This window comes from Panicum hallii, chromosome 4 (genome assembly GCF_002211085.1).
Source record: "Panicum hallii strain FIL2 chromosome 4, PHallii_v3.1, whole genome shotgun sequence".
Classification (NCBI taxonomy): domain Eukaryota; kingdom Viridiplantae; phylum Streptophyta; class Magnoliopsida; order Poales; family Poaceae; genus Panicum; species Panicum hallii.
The window spans coordinates 3226590-3243181 of NC_038045.1; the positions used below are offsets into that span (position 1 = coordinate 3226590).

The 16592-nt window shown below is 42.8% G+C and overlaps 1 protein-coding gene, 1 non-coding gene and 1 pseudogene across 2 annotated transcripts; all 3 read right to left on the reverse strand.

The window, feature by feature from the left end:
- Nucleotides 1-5380: 5380 nt before the first annotated feature.
- LOC112891267 lies at nucleotides 5381-5499 on the reverse strand. The gene has a single exon (XR_003228489.1). It is a non-coding gene; the product is annotated as a U5 spliceosomal RNA (small nuclear RNA).
- Nucleotides 5500-7414: 1915 nt separating this feature from the next.
- Nucleotides 7415-13040, reverse strand: LOC112889117 (annotated as a pseudogene).
- A 668-nt stretch (nucleotides 13041-13708) lies between these two features.
- Nucleotides 13709-16562, reverse strand: LOC112888431 (probable transcription factor KAN3). Its single transcript, XM_025954641.1, has 5 exons — nucleotides 16170-16562; nucleotides 15111-15187; nucleotides 14789-14994; nucleotides 14608-14692; nucleotides 13709-14335 (listed from the first exon to the last, which is right to left on the reverse strand). The coding sequence occupies exons 1-5, from the start codon at nucleotides 16291-16293 to the stop codon at nucleotides 14090-14092; spliced, it is 738 nt and encodes a 245-aa protein (XP_025810426.1). The 5' UTR covers nucleotides 16294-16562; the 3' UTR covers nucleotides 13709-14089.
- Between the last annotated feature and the right edge of the window lie 30 nt (nucleotides 16563-16592).

Here is a 16592-nt window from a genome sequence, read left to right on the forward strand (position 1 = left end):
TTCATGTCTCCCATTACTAAATTCTTCAATGTTTCAAAAGTTTGAACAGAAAAAATCCATTTGGACACATATCTACGATAAGAGGAAGTATGACTTTTTTGTATTTTCCTTTACCTTTATTTCAAGAATTTTTTCATTTATTTTGTTAGTACGTAATTGATGCATGTCATTCTATTGTTCGTGATATATCTATATTCCTGAGTCATTTTCCATATATTTATAACTCATTCTAGCCTTCTCATTTATTTTGAGCTAATCCATGTCACTAGCTATATTGTTCAAGACAGATTTATATTTTCTAGTATATGTAGCCGTTCAATTACTGTTTGAGATGGAATGACATGTGTAAGGACTTAGGGAAGTAGCACTACATTGATCAGTAAAGGTGAAATCTTGTCAAATCTAGATGAGCAACTAATTATTGTCCTTGACCGGTATTCATGCCGTTTGTTGTGGGTACCAAGTGATGTGTCCGCAGTACTGCAACTTCAACCACCCTGCGTATCCACATTTCGTTCCTCGAATGATCGGTCAGCAGATCTCAGAGCTAGCTAGCTCCGCAACGGTAATTTCCGTGTATTGTTTTAAATATATAGCGTTTAGGATAAACATGTGATTTTTTTTTACGAGCATTGGGTCATAGCTGTGTGTTTTCGCCATTTTTTGCTTATTCAGGACGTTATCTATGCGAAACATAATAATTTTGGTCCAGTTTTCTGCGGAAAATGGCCGAGCAGTGGGCGAAAATAGGGTATGGTATAATGGACTTGATACAATATCGAATTACTGTTCCTTATCTGAAACTGGAAGTGTGCTCACGGAGTGTCAACTACTCAACTAAGTTCAGATGGGTTGTGGCATGTGGCACGCTGTGATTAAAAAACATCCAAAAAGATGCCAGCTTTGGCTAGTCATGGAGGTTTGCGTTTGCCCATGCCTTTTGTTACGGTTGGCGATATTCCATTGCTCGGGTAACTGCAATAATGGGGAGTCAGTTACAGAGTGATTTCAGCATTTGCATCAAGATACTGAATTACTGATACTGTTACAGTAATGGTGTTCCAGGAATAACGGGATCTTGTAGCAGGAAAAACATCTGTTACTACTCTTGCATCAACAATGCAAGCAAACTTTGCCCATTTCTTCACTGATGCTAGCTTAATGACGCAACTCTGAAAGAAACAGGTTCCTAGAAGAAGGATAAGCAGCTCACCATCAGAAGTACATATTCCGGGCTCTCTTTTCCCGTGTCATTTTACCTTGTTCTCTACTTCAACGGAACAGTGCATGAGCCATGCCTTTTTCAAGAACACCTACACTTTACCCACTCATTCCACATCAGCAGCTATCTACAGACATGTTTTAATTCCATTCTCAAACAAAGAAAAGTACAGAAAAAGGAATGCCATTCCGTATGGCCCCCCTGAGACTGAAGAAACCAGCGATGATACGCCGTCCTCTGCAACTGCTCCGCATTGAAATTAGAGGGCCGTTGGTGTGGGCATATCCATCGCTCCAACCGATTCAGCCATGAAAGCTCGACGGGATCGCCGTCCACACCTTTTCCCACTTCGCCGTCGTCGTTGGATCGGCCGGTCGCGCTCAGCTGTTGGCCACAAAGCTGTACCTGCAACGATCGGTCCGTGTCGTGTCAAGGGGCATCATGAAACGAAAACGAAAGCTTGGAGAGCGAGACGAGATGTTCCATGGGTTTAAGGAGAGCATTGCGGGCCTTTCTGGAGCCTGCTTTTGTCACCTGGATGTGGTTGAAGGTTGGTGGGGATAGGCTGGTGCTGTTGCGCATAAATTTTGAGATGTTTGCCCTGAATAAAAGTGTGCTGCGGTTTAATGGAAAATTTTCTTCCGTTTACACTCATGATAGCTTGGAAAGGGAATGCCAGCAAATCCTTTAAAGCAAGAAACGGGCTCTAACGGTGACAAAAGCTTGGGGCTCTGACCAATATTTGGTCAAAACTTTAGGACTTTGAGCGTCAATAGTTCTCAAATTGTCATGTTTGAGAAGTATAACAAATTATATAGGTAATTTTTTTCTTGAAAATCACCCTCATAATCTTATCAATTTATTATCTATTGTAACACTGGACTGGATGTGCTCATACATGCAAGCATCTCCATTTCTAGCAAGTCTCCGTCTCGACGCAGGTGCTTGTATTTTCTTTTTCTTTTTAAATTGTAACCGGCAGAAGAGCTGCCCATTATATTAATAAAAAGAGGGAAAGCCAACAAATATGAGTACAAAACAAGAAAAGTGCAGTGCATTTAAAATACGCATGTGAACTCATACTCTACCAATAAATCGTGCCAGATGCATTGCGCCGGCGACAGTCCACAACGATGTCTCGTCTCTGATTTTTGTGAATACCAAGAAAAAGGGTGCTTCTATACCATTGAAAAATGCGAGCATTGCGCTCAGCCAAACTTCCCAGCATACAAGGATAACCAGAGATTTCGAACCTTTGCACGGACTTCCTTGTGTCTCGGCCAATGCTGACCACCACTTATGGACTGAGGCTGTTTGTTTCCAGTTTGTTGGGTGCAGCGACGGTTCTACCGCCCAACCAGAAATATCAGCCCAAATACGTCCGGTAAACCCACACTTGGAGAAGAGGCGCATTCCAGTCTCAGAAACCCTGCGGCAAAGAACACAAGCCGGGTTATGCGTCCAGCCTCTTGCCCGTAGGCTATCCGCAGATTCTATCTTGAACCGCTAGCCAGCTGAAGAATTTGCATTTTGGAGATGCCCAAGCGGACCAGATGAATTTAACCCCTATGAATTGCACATGGTAAGCTGAGCTTGTTGAGAATTGACTGGACTTGTTAAAATTCCATGAGATTTCATCCTAGACGTGAGGCCTTAAATTCACCTGTTGAACATTCTTCCACAGTTGCACAAATTCCGCAAATAGCCGTGCGGAGAAAGAAGGTGCAGGATGTCCAAATCCTTGATCCATGTGTTGCCAGCTAATGCCTCTTATAGCGTTCTATTCTTTTTTTTTAAGATTGTGTAAACGGATGGTGCTAAGTCCTTTGGACTGAGGCCCTCAATCCATGCGCTGTTCTAAAAAGATATTTTCGCTTCATTTTCAATTGTGATGGTTGTTGCTGCCGCAAAAAGATGGTGGTCTGTTTCATTGCAAGGAAGCTCGTCGCCGACCCAAGGCTTGTCCACCGAATTCCAAGCTCGCCACAGCCACCTGAGGCGAAGTGCTCTTATGAATTTACCTAGATGTAAAATATCCAGATCTCCATTTTTTTTATCTCATAGCCCGTGTTCAATTCACCTTGCATTTAGCCCCTGTAATTCTTTCGGTGCCGGCTCAAAGAAATTTTTTACGCTTTGCATTGATGTCTTGCAAGGTTATCTTTGGTGCTCGCAGTGCTGTTAGGAAGTAAACAACCTATGATGTGAGGACTGCTTTGACCAATGTAAGCCGTCCAGCTTAGTTTAGGTTCCGGCCATTCCAACTATTGAACTTTGCCACCGTTTTATCGACGAGCAGTTGAAAATCCACCCTTCGTAGGTGAACAGTGGTCAAGGGAGGACCAAGTACTTGATTGGGAATTGTATCCTTTTTGCCGGTAAATCCGTAAGAACTGACGTGATGTTGAAGCCATTGCAACGGATAGGTGCCACTGTTGATTTCTGAAAGTTTGTCTTCAGCCCTGTTACCTCTCCAAACAGCGTCAGCAGCTCTGCAAGGGCGGACCTTCTTCTTTAATTGGTGCTAGGAAAAGTGCGACATCATTAGCATGCAGAGAAATTCGGATACCCGTTGTTCGGCCTCTGATTTTACTGAAAATTCCCCTTTCTGTTGCCAAGCGGGTCAATGGCAATGACAAATAAGAGTGATGAGAGAGGATCGCCTTGATGCAGACCGCTGCCATGATGGATTGGCCGTGTTGGAACTCCGTTTAACAGTACTTATGAGCAAGAAGTTGAGAGGAGGCGGGCGATCATCTCCCTCCATTGGTCAGAAAAACCCAACTTCTGTATTAAAGTTAGTAGGTAGTTCCATCTCACAGAATCAAAAGCCTTAGCGATATCCAGCTTGAAGAAAAGGGTTGGGGTTCGATTTCTATGGAAGCGTCTTTCTGTGTTCCTAACTGATAAAAATATTATCATGGATATTTCTCTTCTTGATAAATACGTTCCGATTCGTTGAGACAATCCTGTTCTTGTACGGGGTAAGACAGAAAGCAAGTTCCTTTGCGATTATCTTGATAAAAGAGTGAATTTAGCTGATTGGTCGAAACTCCATTACCGCAGCAGCACCCTTTTTCAAAAAAGTGACCTGCAGGGCCTAATAAACATCTAGAATTCCGTTGGAGACTTTTTTCAACATTCCTTGCTGGTCAGGAAAAAGATAAAAAAAGGAAGGGTTCATATTTTTTTGGACGATAACAAGCTAAAAAAGAATGTGCTTGAAGGAGCGCTCACGGTATTCTTTAGTAAGCTGATTGGTCGAAACCCTATTATCGCAACAGCACCCTTTTTCAAAAAAGTTACGTGCAGGGCCTAATAAACATCTAGAATTCCGTTGGAGACTTTTTTCAACATTCTTTGCTAGTCAGGAAAAAGGATAAAAAAAAGGAAGGGTTCATATTTTTTGGACGATAACAAGCTACAAAAAGAATGTGCTTGAAGGAGCGCACACGGTATTCTTGGGTTTGAAGCCTGCAACCGCCGCCCTATAAGGCTTTTTCTGCTGGCTAATCTCCTCCGGATTAAGCAGTGTGGGACTAAACATCATCCGGTTCACCCCCCGGGTGATGCAGTTGCTTCTCACACCCACACTCCCGCGTGGGCCGCAGGACACAGCGCTGTTGGGCGGGCCTTGGCGCTTTTCGGCCATTTACCCAGTTCAACACGAAGTCGAGATGCAATGCAACCAAACCACCTGTGGGAAAATTAGGATGGAGCCGTCCGAGTTCTACTCGGCTGGGCCCACTGGTAGGTGGGGTCATTGCGGGGCCACTCGGATGCGTGGGGGCCAGTCAACGATCAAGCTAGTGACATGTGGGGCCACGGATGGTGGAGCCCGACCGGGCACTGTCGAGTTCGAGTCAGACACGAACAAGAACAAGAAGCGACCGCTTATAACCAACGGCCTGGGCACAATCTTTTCGGAAGGCAAGCAAAATCTTGGGAGAAGATGGCGTATCGACAGGGCCGTTCAGCTCGCTCCGCGCTCCTCTCCGATGTTTACAGTTTCTGTTGTTTGTGACCTCGGAGCTAATACACCTCCAACAATTACAATCTAATCTAGTAAAGTTGAAACATTAGGAAGAGAACTAAGCCTCAAAAGATTAAAAAGACAAACATCACCCCAAATCCAATCTTGAAATTTGTTATGTTGGGCGCTCCCTCAAGGAGAATGCACCCGCCAAAAATTGGAGTATGCTGCTTATTGTGGCGCGCACACGGTATTCTTTAGTAAAAGGCGAAAGAATAGTTCGCTTTGTGCTCGCCACGCAGCTGCTTGAGTTGGATGCCTGCAGCTGCAGCTCTATAAGACGTGCGATAGCTGGCTAATCCCCTCGAGACTCGCGGTGTGGGACTAAACATCATTCCCTGGGTTGTGCTCCGCTGTGCTCCCAGTGGCCTTACTGGGCCGGCCTTGGGGCCTGACAAGATTTATTTCATTTTTTTGAGAGGGTAATAAGATTTATTTCTGTGTAACGCCTGCTTAGAATATTTACAGACTCTTAAAAAACACTGACGTGTCAGGGCATAAAGCCAACACCGTGCTCCTGAACCAACGTCGTGTCGCTGCCACATCAGCAGAATTTTACGTAAGATCTTTATGCAAGTGTAGCACCGCTCATGTGAAAGTCACGAACGCTGCCTGGAGATTAAGGGTGCGTTTGATTCAGCTGCGAGCTGCGAAAAAACTGCTATCAGATGTCTGCTGTGAAAAAGCTGCTGTGAGATGCCTGCTGTGAAAAAAGCTGAAAGTCGTTTGGTTCAAACTGTTGTAAGTTGTTGACTGTGAAAAAATTATATATTGTCTTTATGCAAATTGACAGTATACAATATTTCTTTGTGATGACCAAACTTTTTTCCTTTAAATCTTTATTTCTATATATATGAAAATATTTGGAGTTAACTTTTTGTATTCTTTTTTATTTTTATTTTTCTATATATGAAAATCTTTATTTTCTTATTTATAAAAAAGAATTGAAAGGGTATATATGTGACTAATAGTAGGTGTGTAGTTTTCACAAATTTGAAAAAGCTGCAAAAGCACGGTACAGCCTGCTTTCAAATTTGTACTATAGAAAAGCAGCCTTTTCAAAGTAGCTGCAGAAAAGTTGAAACTATTTGGTTCAGTTTCTGCTTTTTAAAAACAGAAGCAGATTCAGAAAGCTGAATCAAACGCAACCTAAGGGCCCGTGCTCGGTGCTATTAGCATGGTGTGTTTTCCAGTTTCTTCTTATCATGATAGCCGAGCTGCAAACTGTGCTGCTCGTTGCTGTGCAAAGAAGGGTTGGGCTCATGTTGTTTCCTTTTCTTGTTCTGGCAGTGTTCCAAACTTTCTAGTAGCGCACTTGCTAAAGACCGTCATTTGTTTTGCCCGCCCCAAAAACCAAGTGTTTATTTCGGAGGAAGCAAATGTTTGCACTAACAACGGCACGTCGACTACCTGTATAGGGCCTACAAATTATGCAACAGCAACGTTACAATTTCAAAACTTGATCAGGAATATATTTCATCAGCCTATAGCTTGTCTTGTGTAAATGCTACTACAACATGGAATTGCACTGAAGACACTAGGTACATAAAATAATCAAGCATGTAGCCACCAGATTCTATTTTACCATCCAAAAGATAACTTCTATTGCAAAAGAACAATGACTGGCTGCCATTTGGCCATCTAAATTCTAAACTACAAGGACCTGAGCAAGTGACAAGTCACAGTGGAGGTTAAAGAACAGCAGTTCACAGAGTGCCTAACAAACTATTATAGCTTCTTCTCCGGGCACTACCTCTTTATAACAAACTAATAACTTACTGTAAAAGCTGGACAAAAACTGAACTTTTTAGATGACAAGCTGGATTGTTGAATTACCGATATATTAACAAATGAGAAATATGACAAGACTATGAGACTAACAACATTGGTATGGAGCCAATTATAGGATAGAATAAGCTTACAACTACAACACAGTATAATACTAACAACAATATCATACTAATACAGTATATGCAGCAAATTTGAGTCTGCCGGCAACAAGATATCCTAAAACATAGGAAAGTCGAATGAGATCCGGACGCTACAAAAATTCAACATAGCTCAAGTCGTTACACTGATTAACAGAAAAATTTGATCTAGTAATACATGTTGACATCAGTGGAAAGCAGGCAACGCAAAACCGACAGTTGTACGGAAATCTATCTACCATTTCTGTGCCTCCTCTCCTTATAGGATCCATCATCAGAGTGCTGGTTTCTCTCACGGTGCCCACCGTCTTCCCTACGTCTACTTTCTGGGCTCCTTTTCCTGTGGTCGACTTCATCTCTCCAGTGACGATCACTCTTTTCATATCCATCATCTCTATGGCGCCGCTCACCATCCGATTTATCCCTCCGTTTGTCCTCATCCTCTCCGCTCCTGCTCCTGCTATGGCGCTTGCTATAATCACGATCATCGTATCTACCAGAGCTTTTATCACCAGGTCTACTGCAACTGTGGTAGTCATCATGTTTTCGACCCCCTCAGATCCTATCATCGTCTTTACTACGCCTGCTTCCTTTCTCATCACTGTAAGTTCTCTCACGGTTATTCCTATCACGATCACCACGAGGTGGTAGCTCTGATCTCCTATCATCATTTCTTTGAATCTTCCTTCTGTGACCATTTTCGTCATCTTTCTTATCAGAATAACCAGCATCGTCTTCATCAAAGACTAGATCATAGCTGTAAAATGACAAAGGAGTATCAAAGTATGAGATAATATTCCAAGATTTTCTGGTCGCCATAATTCGGCGATGATTTCCACCACGTTGTGCGTTTTCATATTTCAGAACATAATTCGGCCCTTTGTTTTTCTGGTCGTCATCTTGGTAACAGTCTCTGGCTAGGCGATCAGGGGCACCACACTTGAAACACCCATCTGAAATGAGGAAGAATGGTATCAATTATTTTTTTCAAGAGAATGGTTTGGTACTATACTAAAGATAACATAACTTTCAATACATATGAAAATGGTATAACAACATTATGAAGAAGGAAATTATTGTTTAGGATCTTTTGCCTTTCTTCGCATTTCTTTTGCTTTGTCTGAATTGACCCCACAGCTTTGAAACACTCTGACTAAAATCAACATGGATTCTCTGGTCATCAATAAGACAATTGTCCATGTACAAGCATAATACTGTGTAAGCAATGATCTCTTGGGATTATTCGTAAATAAAATACCAAATAAGAATCAATATGGCCATTGCTGCATGCAAATCTCAGACTGTCCTCTGGGCACAAAAGTTCACTTGGTACTCTTTGAAGCTGTTTGTTTCATTGCCCCCCCCCCCCCCCTCTGTTTTTCTTTTTTTCTTTTCTTTTGTCAAGTTGCTTCTGCTTTGTTAAGTCTGTTCTTCTCTTGGTTTTACCCACTGCTTGTACCGGGCTAACTAAAATCGGTGAACCTAAAAGGTAGACTCTATGTTATGCTTAAAAAGGTATACAGAACTTTGTCATGGCACCAATAATCATGTTACATTCACTAGTGAGGAGTAATCAATAAATTATGCCTGCAAAATGCTAGAATAGCACTGTAACACAGTGCACACACGCACATACAGTTGGGAATCTAAGATTACCGACCTTGAAATATGCACGTTCACAAGCCTCCTTTGTCTCGAATTCTGACAGAAGACCATCAAGATATTGTCACTCAGCTAAGCATAATGAATCTAGAAGGACTCACAGATATTGTCATTGCATATTAGGAACTGAACCTAGTATAGGGCCAATTTGTTTCAGCTTGCAATTGCACACCCAGATTGTAATACCAGATTATAGCAGTCTAGCACCTAGATTATACCAGATTATAACAATCTAGCAATATGGATTTCGCCAAAATTAAAAATTTACAATCAACTTTTCACAATCTGCGGCTGAAACAGCTGGTGAGAGCCTGAGAGGTGTGGGTGTACATCCCCCACCACCCATGCTCGAGTCATGTCCTCTTCGACTCAAATTTGGATGCTTATTTCTTCATATTGACAATGCAAGTTTCTCCTCGACTGGTCGAGTTTTTTGTTATTTATTATTTTCACCACGTATACGGTTCTACAATGGAACTTTGCAAAGAAAGCGGGAGATTTTCTACTTTTCAGGAGAGTGCAATGCTCAAATTATTTTCTTTAAAAAAATAGAGAATAGAAAACAAGATGAGCAAGTAACTATTTCCCCCCTGTTTAGTAATTGGATGTTCTCTCAGCCTCTAAATAGCCATCATACAATCAGCAATCCCTGTTGCCTATTGATAGGATAACCAACCAGAGACCTAACGCAACATGTTCAACACAGCTAACAACATGGATGACAGGAGCCTGGGGCAGCTAACTAAGCCCATGCAACCATGCAATGAACAAATTGGACCTAGGGATCTAGCCAAATAGCAATACAGTACTTGTCAGCACAGCAAGAGTTTTCAACGGACCAAACACACCAATAAATCCAGTCTTGTAGTCACGAATTATTTCAGCTCTGCAAGCAAGAGTTAAATAAATTAAAAGATGAGAATAAACAAGTAGATGCACACAAGTAGTGCTAAGAAATGTACTCACGATGTCACAGTTCCAAAACAAGAAAAAATTGTGTATAAATCTTCATCCTGCAAAATAAAAGTGTTACTCAGCAAAAATTGTTGACATTTAACGCACAAGATAATCAGCAATGTGGACACAGCAGTAGAAAGCTAAACACCTCTTATGAACAAGAGCTGAAGAAATGTAAATAATTCCACTAAATCAGTGCAAACACATTTTAAAAGTCCAATGAAGTCAAAAACTTAAAGGCAAGGAATTAGGAACTAATACTAACTTGTGTTACTGGATTAAGTTTGCAAACAAACAAGACATTTTCTGGTGGTTTAATCTCAGCATCTGGAATATCTGCCAACTGCACAGACAAAAGGTATTAACCAGTTATAAACATGACATCAGTACTGAACTGATAATGTATAAGCCGCTGACTTTGATTTGAAACCAGGACTTACACTTTCAAGGATTACTGCATTTGTGTACACCTCTTTAGAGCGGATCATCTCCTCAAGTTCTTCAGGAGCCACTGTTTCGTCCAAAGGGACCCAACTATCCTCTAAGCGCTCCTCTGCAATCTGTGTATTCACCACGAAAAAGAACTATCAGGATTCAGGACATACTCATGTTGCAGGACTACTACCGGATTTCAAGATTCCTCTTTTATAGGATTGAAACATGACCAATTTCAACCCCAAATAAAATGAACTCACTCAATAACTAACACGCCCAAAATTTCAAATCAAATCCCTAGGCAGGTATACACAGATGGATAAAAAGAAATAAGCAGAAAAAACACACTCTGCAGTCTGCCAACAGACACCAGGACAAACAATCGAGCTTGATCACCATAGAGAAATCTGGCAAAAAAAGATATAGTTTTGCAGGCATACATTCGACAACATGTGATAGTAAGATACTTTAACAGCAATAACTGTACGCATGTGAACAGCAAAAATGAAATAAAGGCTCTATCAAAACTATACATGAAAACCTTCGAAGATACTAGTTATATAACTTATATCTATGATTATGGATACCAAATTACATCGTTCAGATATGAAACTTCGGTGGCCTGAAGTAAGAGGCATTTCAAAAGTTCAGTCGAAACAATTGCTTACTTGTACACAGAATCACCACCAGTGCCAGTTCCAGTTGGATCACCAGTTTGTGCCAAGAAATCCTTCTCCACCTTGTGGAACAGACACCCATTGTAGTACTTCATTCTGGTCAGTCAAAGAAGCAAACCAAAGAATAAGTACCCTAATAATCTGAAATGATTGTCTCACATTCATGGACTAGTAGTCTAGTATTGAAGATTCTGTGGAAGAAAACGGTTAGGAACCACAGTATATGCTAAATTCAGTCCCCAGAATGTTATATAAATTGATGACAAGGACCCTAAGAAACAGAAATCAATCCCCTAAATCATCAACGTCGCTCAATCAGCTCTATACAGGCGCATTAGTCTAACTGACCTAAATGCAAATCCTCCTTATATAAGATGTAATCGTGTAACTATGTAGGCCTGCAGCATAACAATTTCAAAATTTCCAGTAGCATCCCACCAAAAAAAATAACAATACTAGCAAGCAGTAAGAAGCTAAAGTTGCTTGAAATTACGAATCCTACGGAACTAGAGGTAAATTGGTAATGGACCATGGATCACACTAGCATTTAGTTTCACTAACTTACATCCAACACACACCCATTCCAACCCTATAATCAAACTGACTGTGGACCCCAGAACAAAATATCAATCCAAAATCGTGTTTCCTAAAACTAAAGATGGACCCAGAGATCGAACAAGCCCTATGCGCGGGGTTGCTTACTTGCAGAGCTTGAGCAAATTCTTGGTGGTAAGGGGGCACTTGTCGGTGTGGAGATCCACCTCTATGTCACCCACGCTGGTCACGATGAGCACCGAATCTCTGGAACTTATCCGCCTCTGCCCTTGGCTGTCGAACGGAGGGGAGACGAGGCGGAGAACGGGATAGCATGGTGTCCTATGCTTCTGGGGTTTCTTCAGAGTAAGCTGCAGATGGAGGAGGCGCGTCGTTACCCGGTCTGGAGGAGGCAACCCCAGGCGGTCGCGGGCGGGCCCAGGATTTCAAACATGGGTATTCAAAATCTTGAAGAGCAATTTTTTTTGACAGCCTAAATCCTAGTTTTGGCATGTGTAATTGATTATAGCATCAATTTAACACTAATTGACTAATTGTACAATATGTAGCAGTACAGCCAATTTTATCTAGCAAGTTTTTTTCTTCGCAGCTGACATTTTTAGACCGATATACAATAAGTCTAACAAGTATAACTAAAATTTGGAGCGACGACAAACTTGAAAAGGAGGAAGAAGAGCAAATCACTGGATGATGCCCCTGTCGTGCGTCCGCACACGCTGGTGCGCTCGCCGCTGCCGCCAGCCACCGCGGAGACGCGGAGCATCTTGGTTCACTGGCTGGCTTCTTGCCTTCTTGCTCAGTTGCTCTGCGCGAGTGCGCGTGCGCCCTGGACGGCCCTGCGCAGCGCGGCGGCGGCGCCCCTGCAGCCGGCGCGGCGTGGGCGCGCCGCGCACGACAGGCGGCCGGAGCCTGGCCCCTGCCGCCCTGCGCGAGCCGCGAGCGCGGCGCGGCCTGCGCGCGTGCGCCCCGGGGCCCGGGGGCGACGAGCGCCGGGCGGCCGGCGGGGGAGACGGCAGCCGGCAGGACGGGCGGGCTAGGGCAGACGGCGCGGCGCGGGGGGAATCGGCAGGGAGGGAGACCGGGAGGGGGAAGCCGGTCTGGATGACAGATTTTGGGCCGTGTAGGCCTGTGTGGGCCGGCGGTGGGGGATGGGAGGTGGACAGCTGAGGATGTTTGGCCCAAAAGAGAGATTGGATCCTTAGGAGCCTGTTTTGTTGTGTTATTTTTATCTTTTTATCATATACATAGGATATACTATACATATAATTTTTTAAAAATAATGGGTATTCAGTGGAATACCCTTGAATTTGAATTTAATGGAGCCCGCCCCTCGTCGTGGTGGGGGCTAGCCAGAGGGGAGGCGGCGGACGTGAGCGGTGAGTCATCATTCCTAACTGCACCGCTGTTCTCCCCAGTATCACCATCTCTCGCTCAAGGAAGCTTGTCAAGATTTAACTAGGAATAATGCTTACAACTGACATCCAAGTATGTGCACACCAGGATTTGATCCCTAATGGATGGAGTCATGCATCCACATTTTCACCACTACCCAATGTTGCTTTTGCAGCCATGGTGTTTTTCTTTCATGTGGTGTGAGCATTTTTAAATATATTCCACATGTATGCTAAAAAATAGTCACCTAAATATTAATTATGCGATATTTTTCTCTACTACTAAAACTACCCCAAGGGTGACAAAGATGACAAGCACGTTCACCACACTAATACACTCATAGGTATGTCTCCAGTATGCAGTTATGCCTCCTTTTCACATGTCCATGATCGATTTTTCTTACGAGGAAGTTCAAAATATACTTTGAAGTGATTACCCTTAATTTTCTTGTAAGCTGGGAATTTGATGCCCTGTCCTTCATGTTGTGCAGCTGAGTAACATCCCTGGGAAAATCTATAGCAAAAGAAGACCTAACTTTTGTTACCTTTAATACAAATCAAGTTTTGCCGAAATATCATGAGAAAGAACCTATCCACCAAGGTACATTTTAACTTTAGATGATGAGTAGACGTGGTAGAGACAGAAAGGGTCCATATCGACATGACCATGTGTATTTTGTAGGGCAAGTGTTTGACAGTTAGCAGATAAGAAGCACCTCCCAAGTCTTAGAAGACCGGCAAGCAAGCAAAACTAAAATTGAATTTGATATATATGTGCTTTTCTTTATTTCTTTTATGTTTATTCTCTTTTTTTCAGCGAGATTGGGGATGGAGATATTTTTCGCAACTGAAAATAGTAAATTCAAGATATATATCGATCTGTCCTGTGCCAAATAACTAGTAGTAACAACATGCATACTCCTTTCTAAGAGTCTAAACAATGGAACATTTCAGACGATGACATGTGAGGGATTCAGGTATACAACGCCTTCTCCTGATCAGGAGAAAGAAGAGAGCAGAAATTCCTCACCCATCGTCGTCTGAAGCCCCGATTCCTAATCGAACAAACCCGAAAATTTGCAAATCTAAAAAGAAAAAAAAAGGACAATAACGGATCGGAGTGGCGAAGGGGATGACACGAAAATCCGAGAGACCTATCATGCTGCTAGCTCTGCATGTGTGCGTACAACTGTACACGAGCGTGACGTGAGTGTGCCGGCCGGCCGGCGTCACGCCAGCCAAGACGACGAGATGGTCAAGTCTAGGTTCAGAGCCGGCTTGCTCTCCTCCTCCTTCACGGTGGCGACACGGCGAGCACCGGCTGCCGGAGCCGGGAGCTCCTCGCTGATGGTGCTCGAGCCGTCGGCGTCGCTGCTCGCGTCCTCCCACAGGCCGATCGACAGCGTAAGATCGCAGCCCGGTTGCTTCTCATCAGGCCTCTTGCTGGAAGTAGTGTGACTTGGCTTAACGGCCGCCTGATGCACAAGCAGGTGAGGTGTAACAATTTAGTATCAATTGGATGCATTCGTTCAGAAACATTTTTAAAGATTCCTATCTGTATCAAGGGCTTTGGACAAGGTGGTAGGGCACATTAACAGTCAATACACGGCAGTATGGAGAGTTTGGCAGTTCGGCAGCCTGCCACCTAATGCATACAACCAAGATGAAGCTTCTAGGGAATGGTACATAACATGCATGGAAGACACATGCATTGTTTAAGTAAAATTTTGTCTGCATCTCATGTTACCTTCTCTATTGTCAGCACGTTGGAGTTCCAAGGAACACGCCCTCTACTTTGTTCCCAGCTTCTGAATACTTCCTGTAGCGACGGTCTGCAAGTACAGATCAAATTTTGTTTTTCAAAACTGAATTACGATTCTGTTTTCATTAGAGGATTACTTAATGATTGATATGTGCTTCACGCTTACGTTTGGTATGGTGACGACTGATGACTGCAACCGCGGAGCAAGGCGGCGTAAATGTTCTTGTCTGAAGCTGCCGTGTTTCCATCCGGTGACGCGTAGACACAGTGATCTTCACGGTTCAAGAACACGCGCTTGCTGTTGCTGGTTGATGTCGGCTTCTGGAGGCTGGACTGATGGTCACTGCTGCTGGTGCTAGAGCTTCTGTACATCTGATCGTTTCATTTTTGGAAGACGACGTTGTGTTAGCTTCAAATAGCTAGAACTAGCATAATATAAGAAGCTAGTTCATATTCTGGTACATACAAGCAAAATCGTGTCAAGATACCTGAAGATGGCTCTTGATATGAGATATGCTGACTCCTTTCACGCCCATCAACTGAAGAATTCGCTTCGGAGTTGCTTCTGCATGACAAATTAAAGAAAACGAGATCAACACACAAGTACACAACACGGCTGATTTTGAAGCATGACCATCTCTCCAAATTAATAAATCATGACAAGACAGTATCAATTAATTCGAAGAATGTACCATTATATGCTGTGATTCCATAGATTCACATAATCATAGAATCTGAAAGTATGAATTGAGTACCATCAATATGCCTTTTTGCCTATACAGACATGTTCACTAGGAATATGATGAACGTGATGAGTAACTTCAAATATGATACACAGACATAGAGAGAGAGAGAGAGAGGGGAAATGTGTCTGAACCATATGCAAACTCAATGGACACACAATCAATCAGTATGAAAAAATCAGGAAAATGAGAGGAAAATTCTAAAGAAGGCAGATATGTAAGTTTCACGATAAAAATGCATAAAAGAGATTCAATCAAGTTAAAAATTTAACTTATTATCAAAAAATAATGAAATTAAACTTGTCATACACAATCATCTCAATAACGTGCGAATATAATTATATCTCTGCGATTATTCTAGGATCAGCACTGGCTATTGTTGCTCACAGAAAGCTATTATCACATATACTACAAGATAAAAAAAGTTTATGTGCATGATAGAGGGAGAAAAATCTCATGGATGCTCATCATGCAAACATGCATGCGTATCACGTGTTTTCCTTTTCCTTTGCCCGGTGGACTCCACCCAGCGACAAACCCCCGCCTAACAACCTACAGAATAACTAAGGAGCTCTCGGAATTAAATAGCCTCAAAACCACGAATTCAATTAAATTTAGAAAAAAACTATGCGTCTCAAGATCGAGTCAAGACCAGAAGATGAAAGAAACTACGGATCCAAATCAAATCTTAGATCGCCCATGCATGCAGCAAGTAATCAGCTAGCTCAAGCATCATGTTCCATGCATGGTTACATGCACAAGCGTCTTGAGGAGATATATAGAAGGAATAATATCGAGACTCACCGTCCTGGCCACCGAGGCACTCGACGGCCTCGACGAACTGCCGGTGAAGCTCCTCCGTCCACCGCATCCGCGGCACCTCCGACCGGTTGTACTGCCGGACTCCTTTCCTCTCGAACCCTCTCATTCTCCCTGCCTAGCTCGTCTCTCCGGCCTACAGCGCCTTCTTCACCTCTATTATTCCCGGCCAGCAAGATATATATATATATATATGGTAGCTAGGACCAATTATATATATAGATATATATGTTGAGACTTTGGCTGAACGATGACGAAGACGAACACCTCGTAGCGCATATATTTAAGTACCTGCTTGCTGCCTACCGTGCACAATCTGTGTACTATATATGGCAGATAGAATGTGAAGGAGAAGAAGGAAGAATTGAAGGCAGAGAGAGAGAGGGAGAGGGAGAGAGAGGGAGAGAG

Coding starts and splice junctions, on each gene's coding strand:
- LOC112888431 (XM_025954641.1), bottom strand. CDS start 16,293: ATGAGAGGGTTCGAGAGGAAAGGAGTCCGGCAGTACAACCGGTCGGAG. Junction 14,995..15,110: donor ATATCAAGAGCCATCTTCAG/GTATCTTGACAC, acceptor TGAAACGATCAG/ATGTACAGAAGCTCTAGCAC. Junction 14,693..14,788: donor CAGTCGTCACCATACCAAAC/GTAAGCGTGAAG, acceptor CTGTACTTGCAG/ACCGTCGCTACAGGAAGTAT.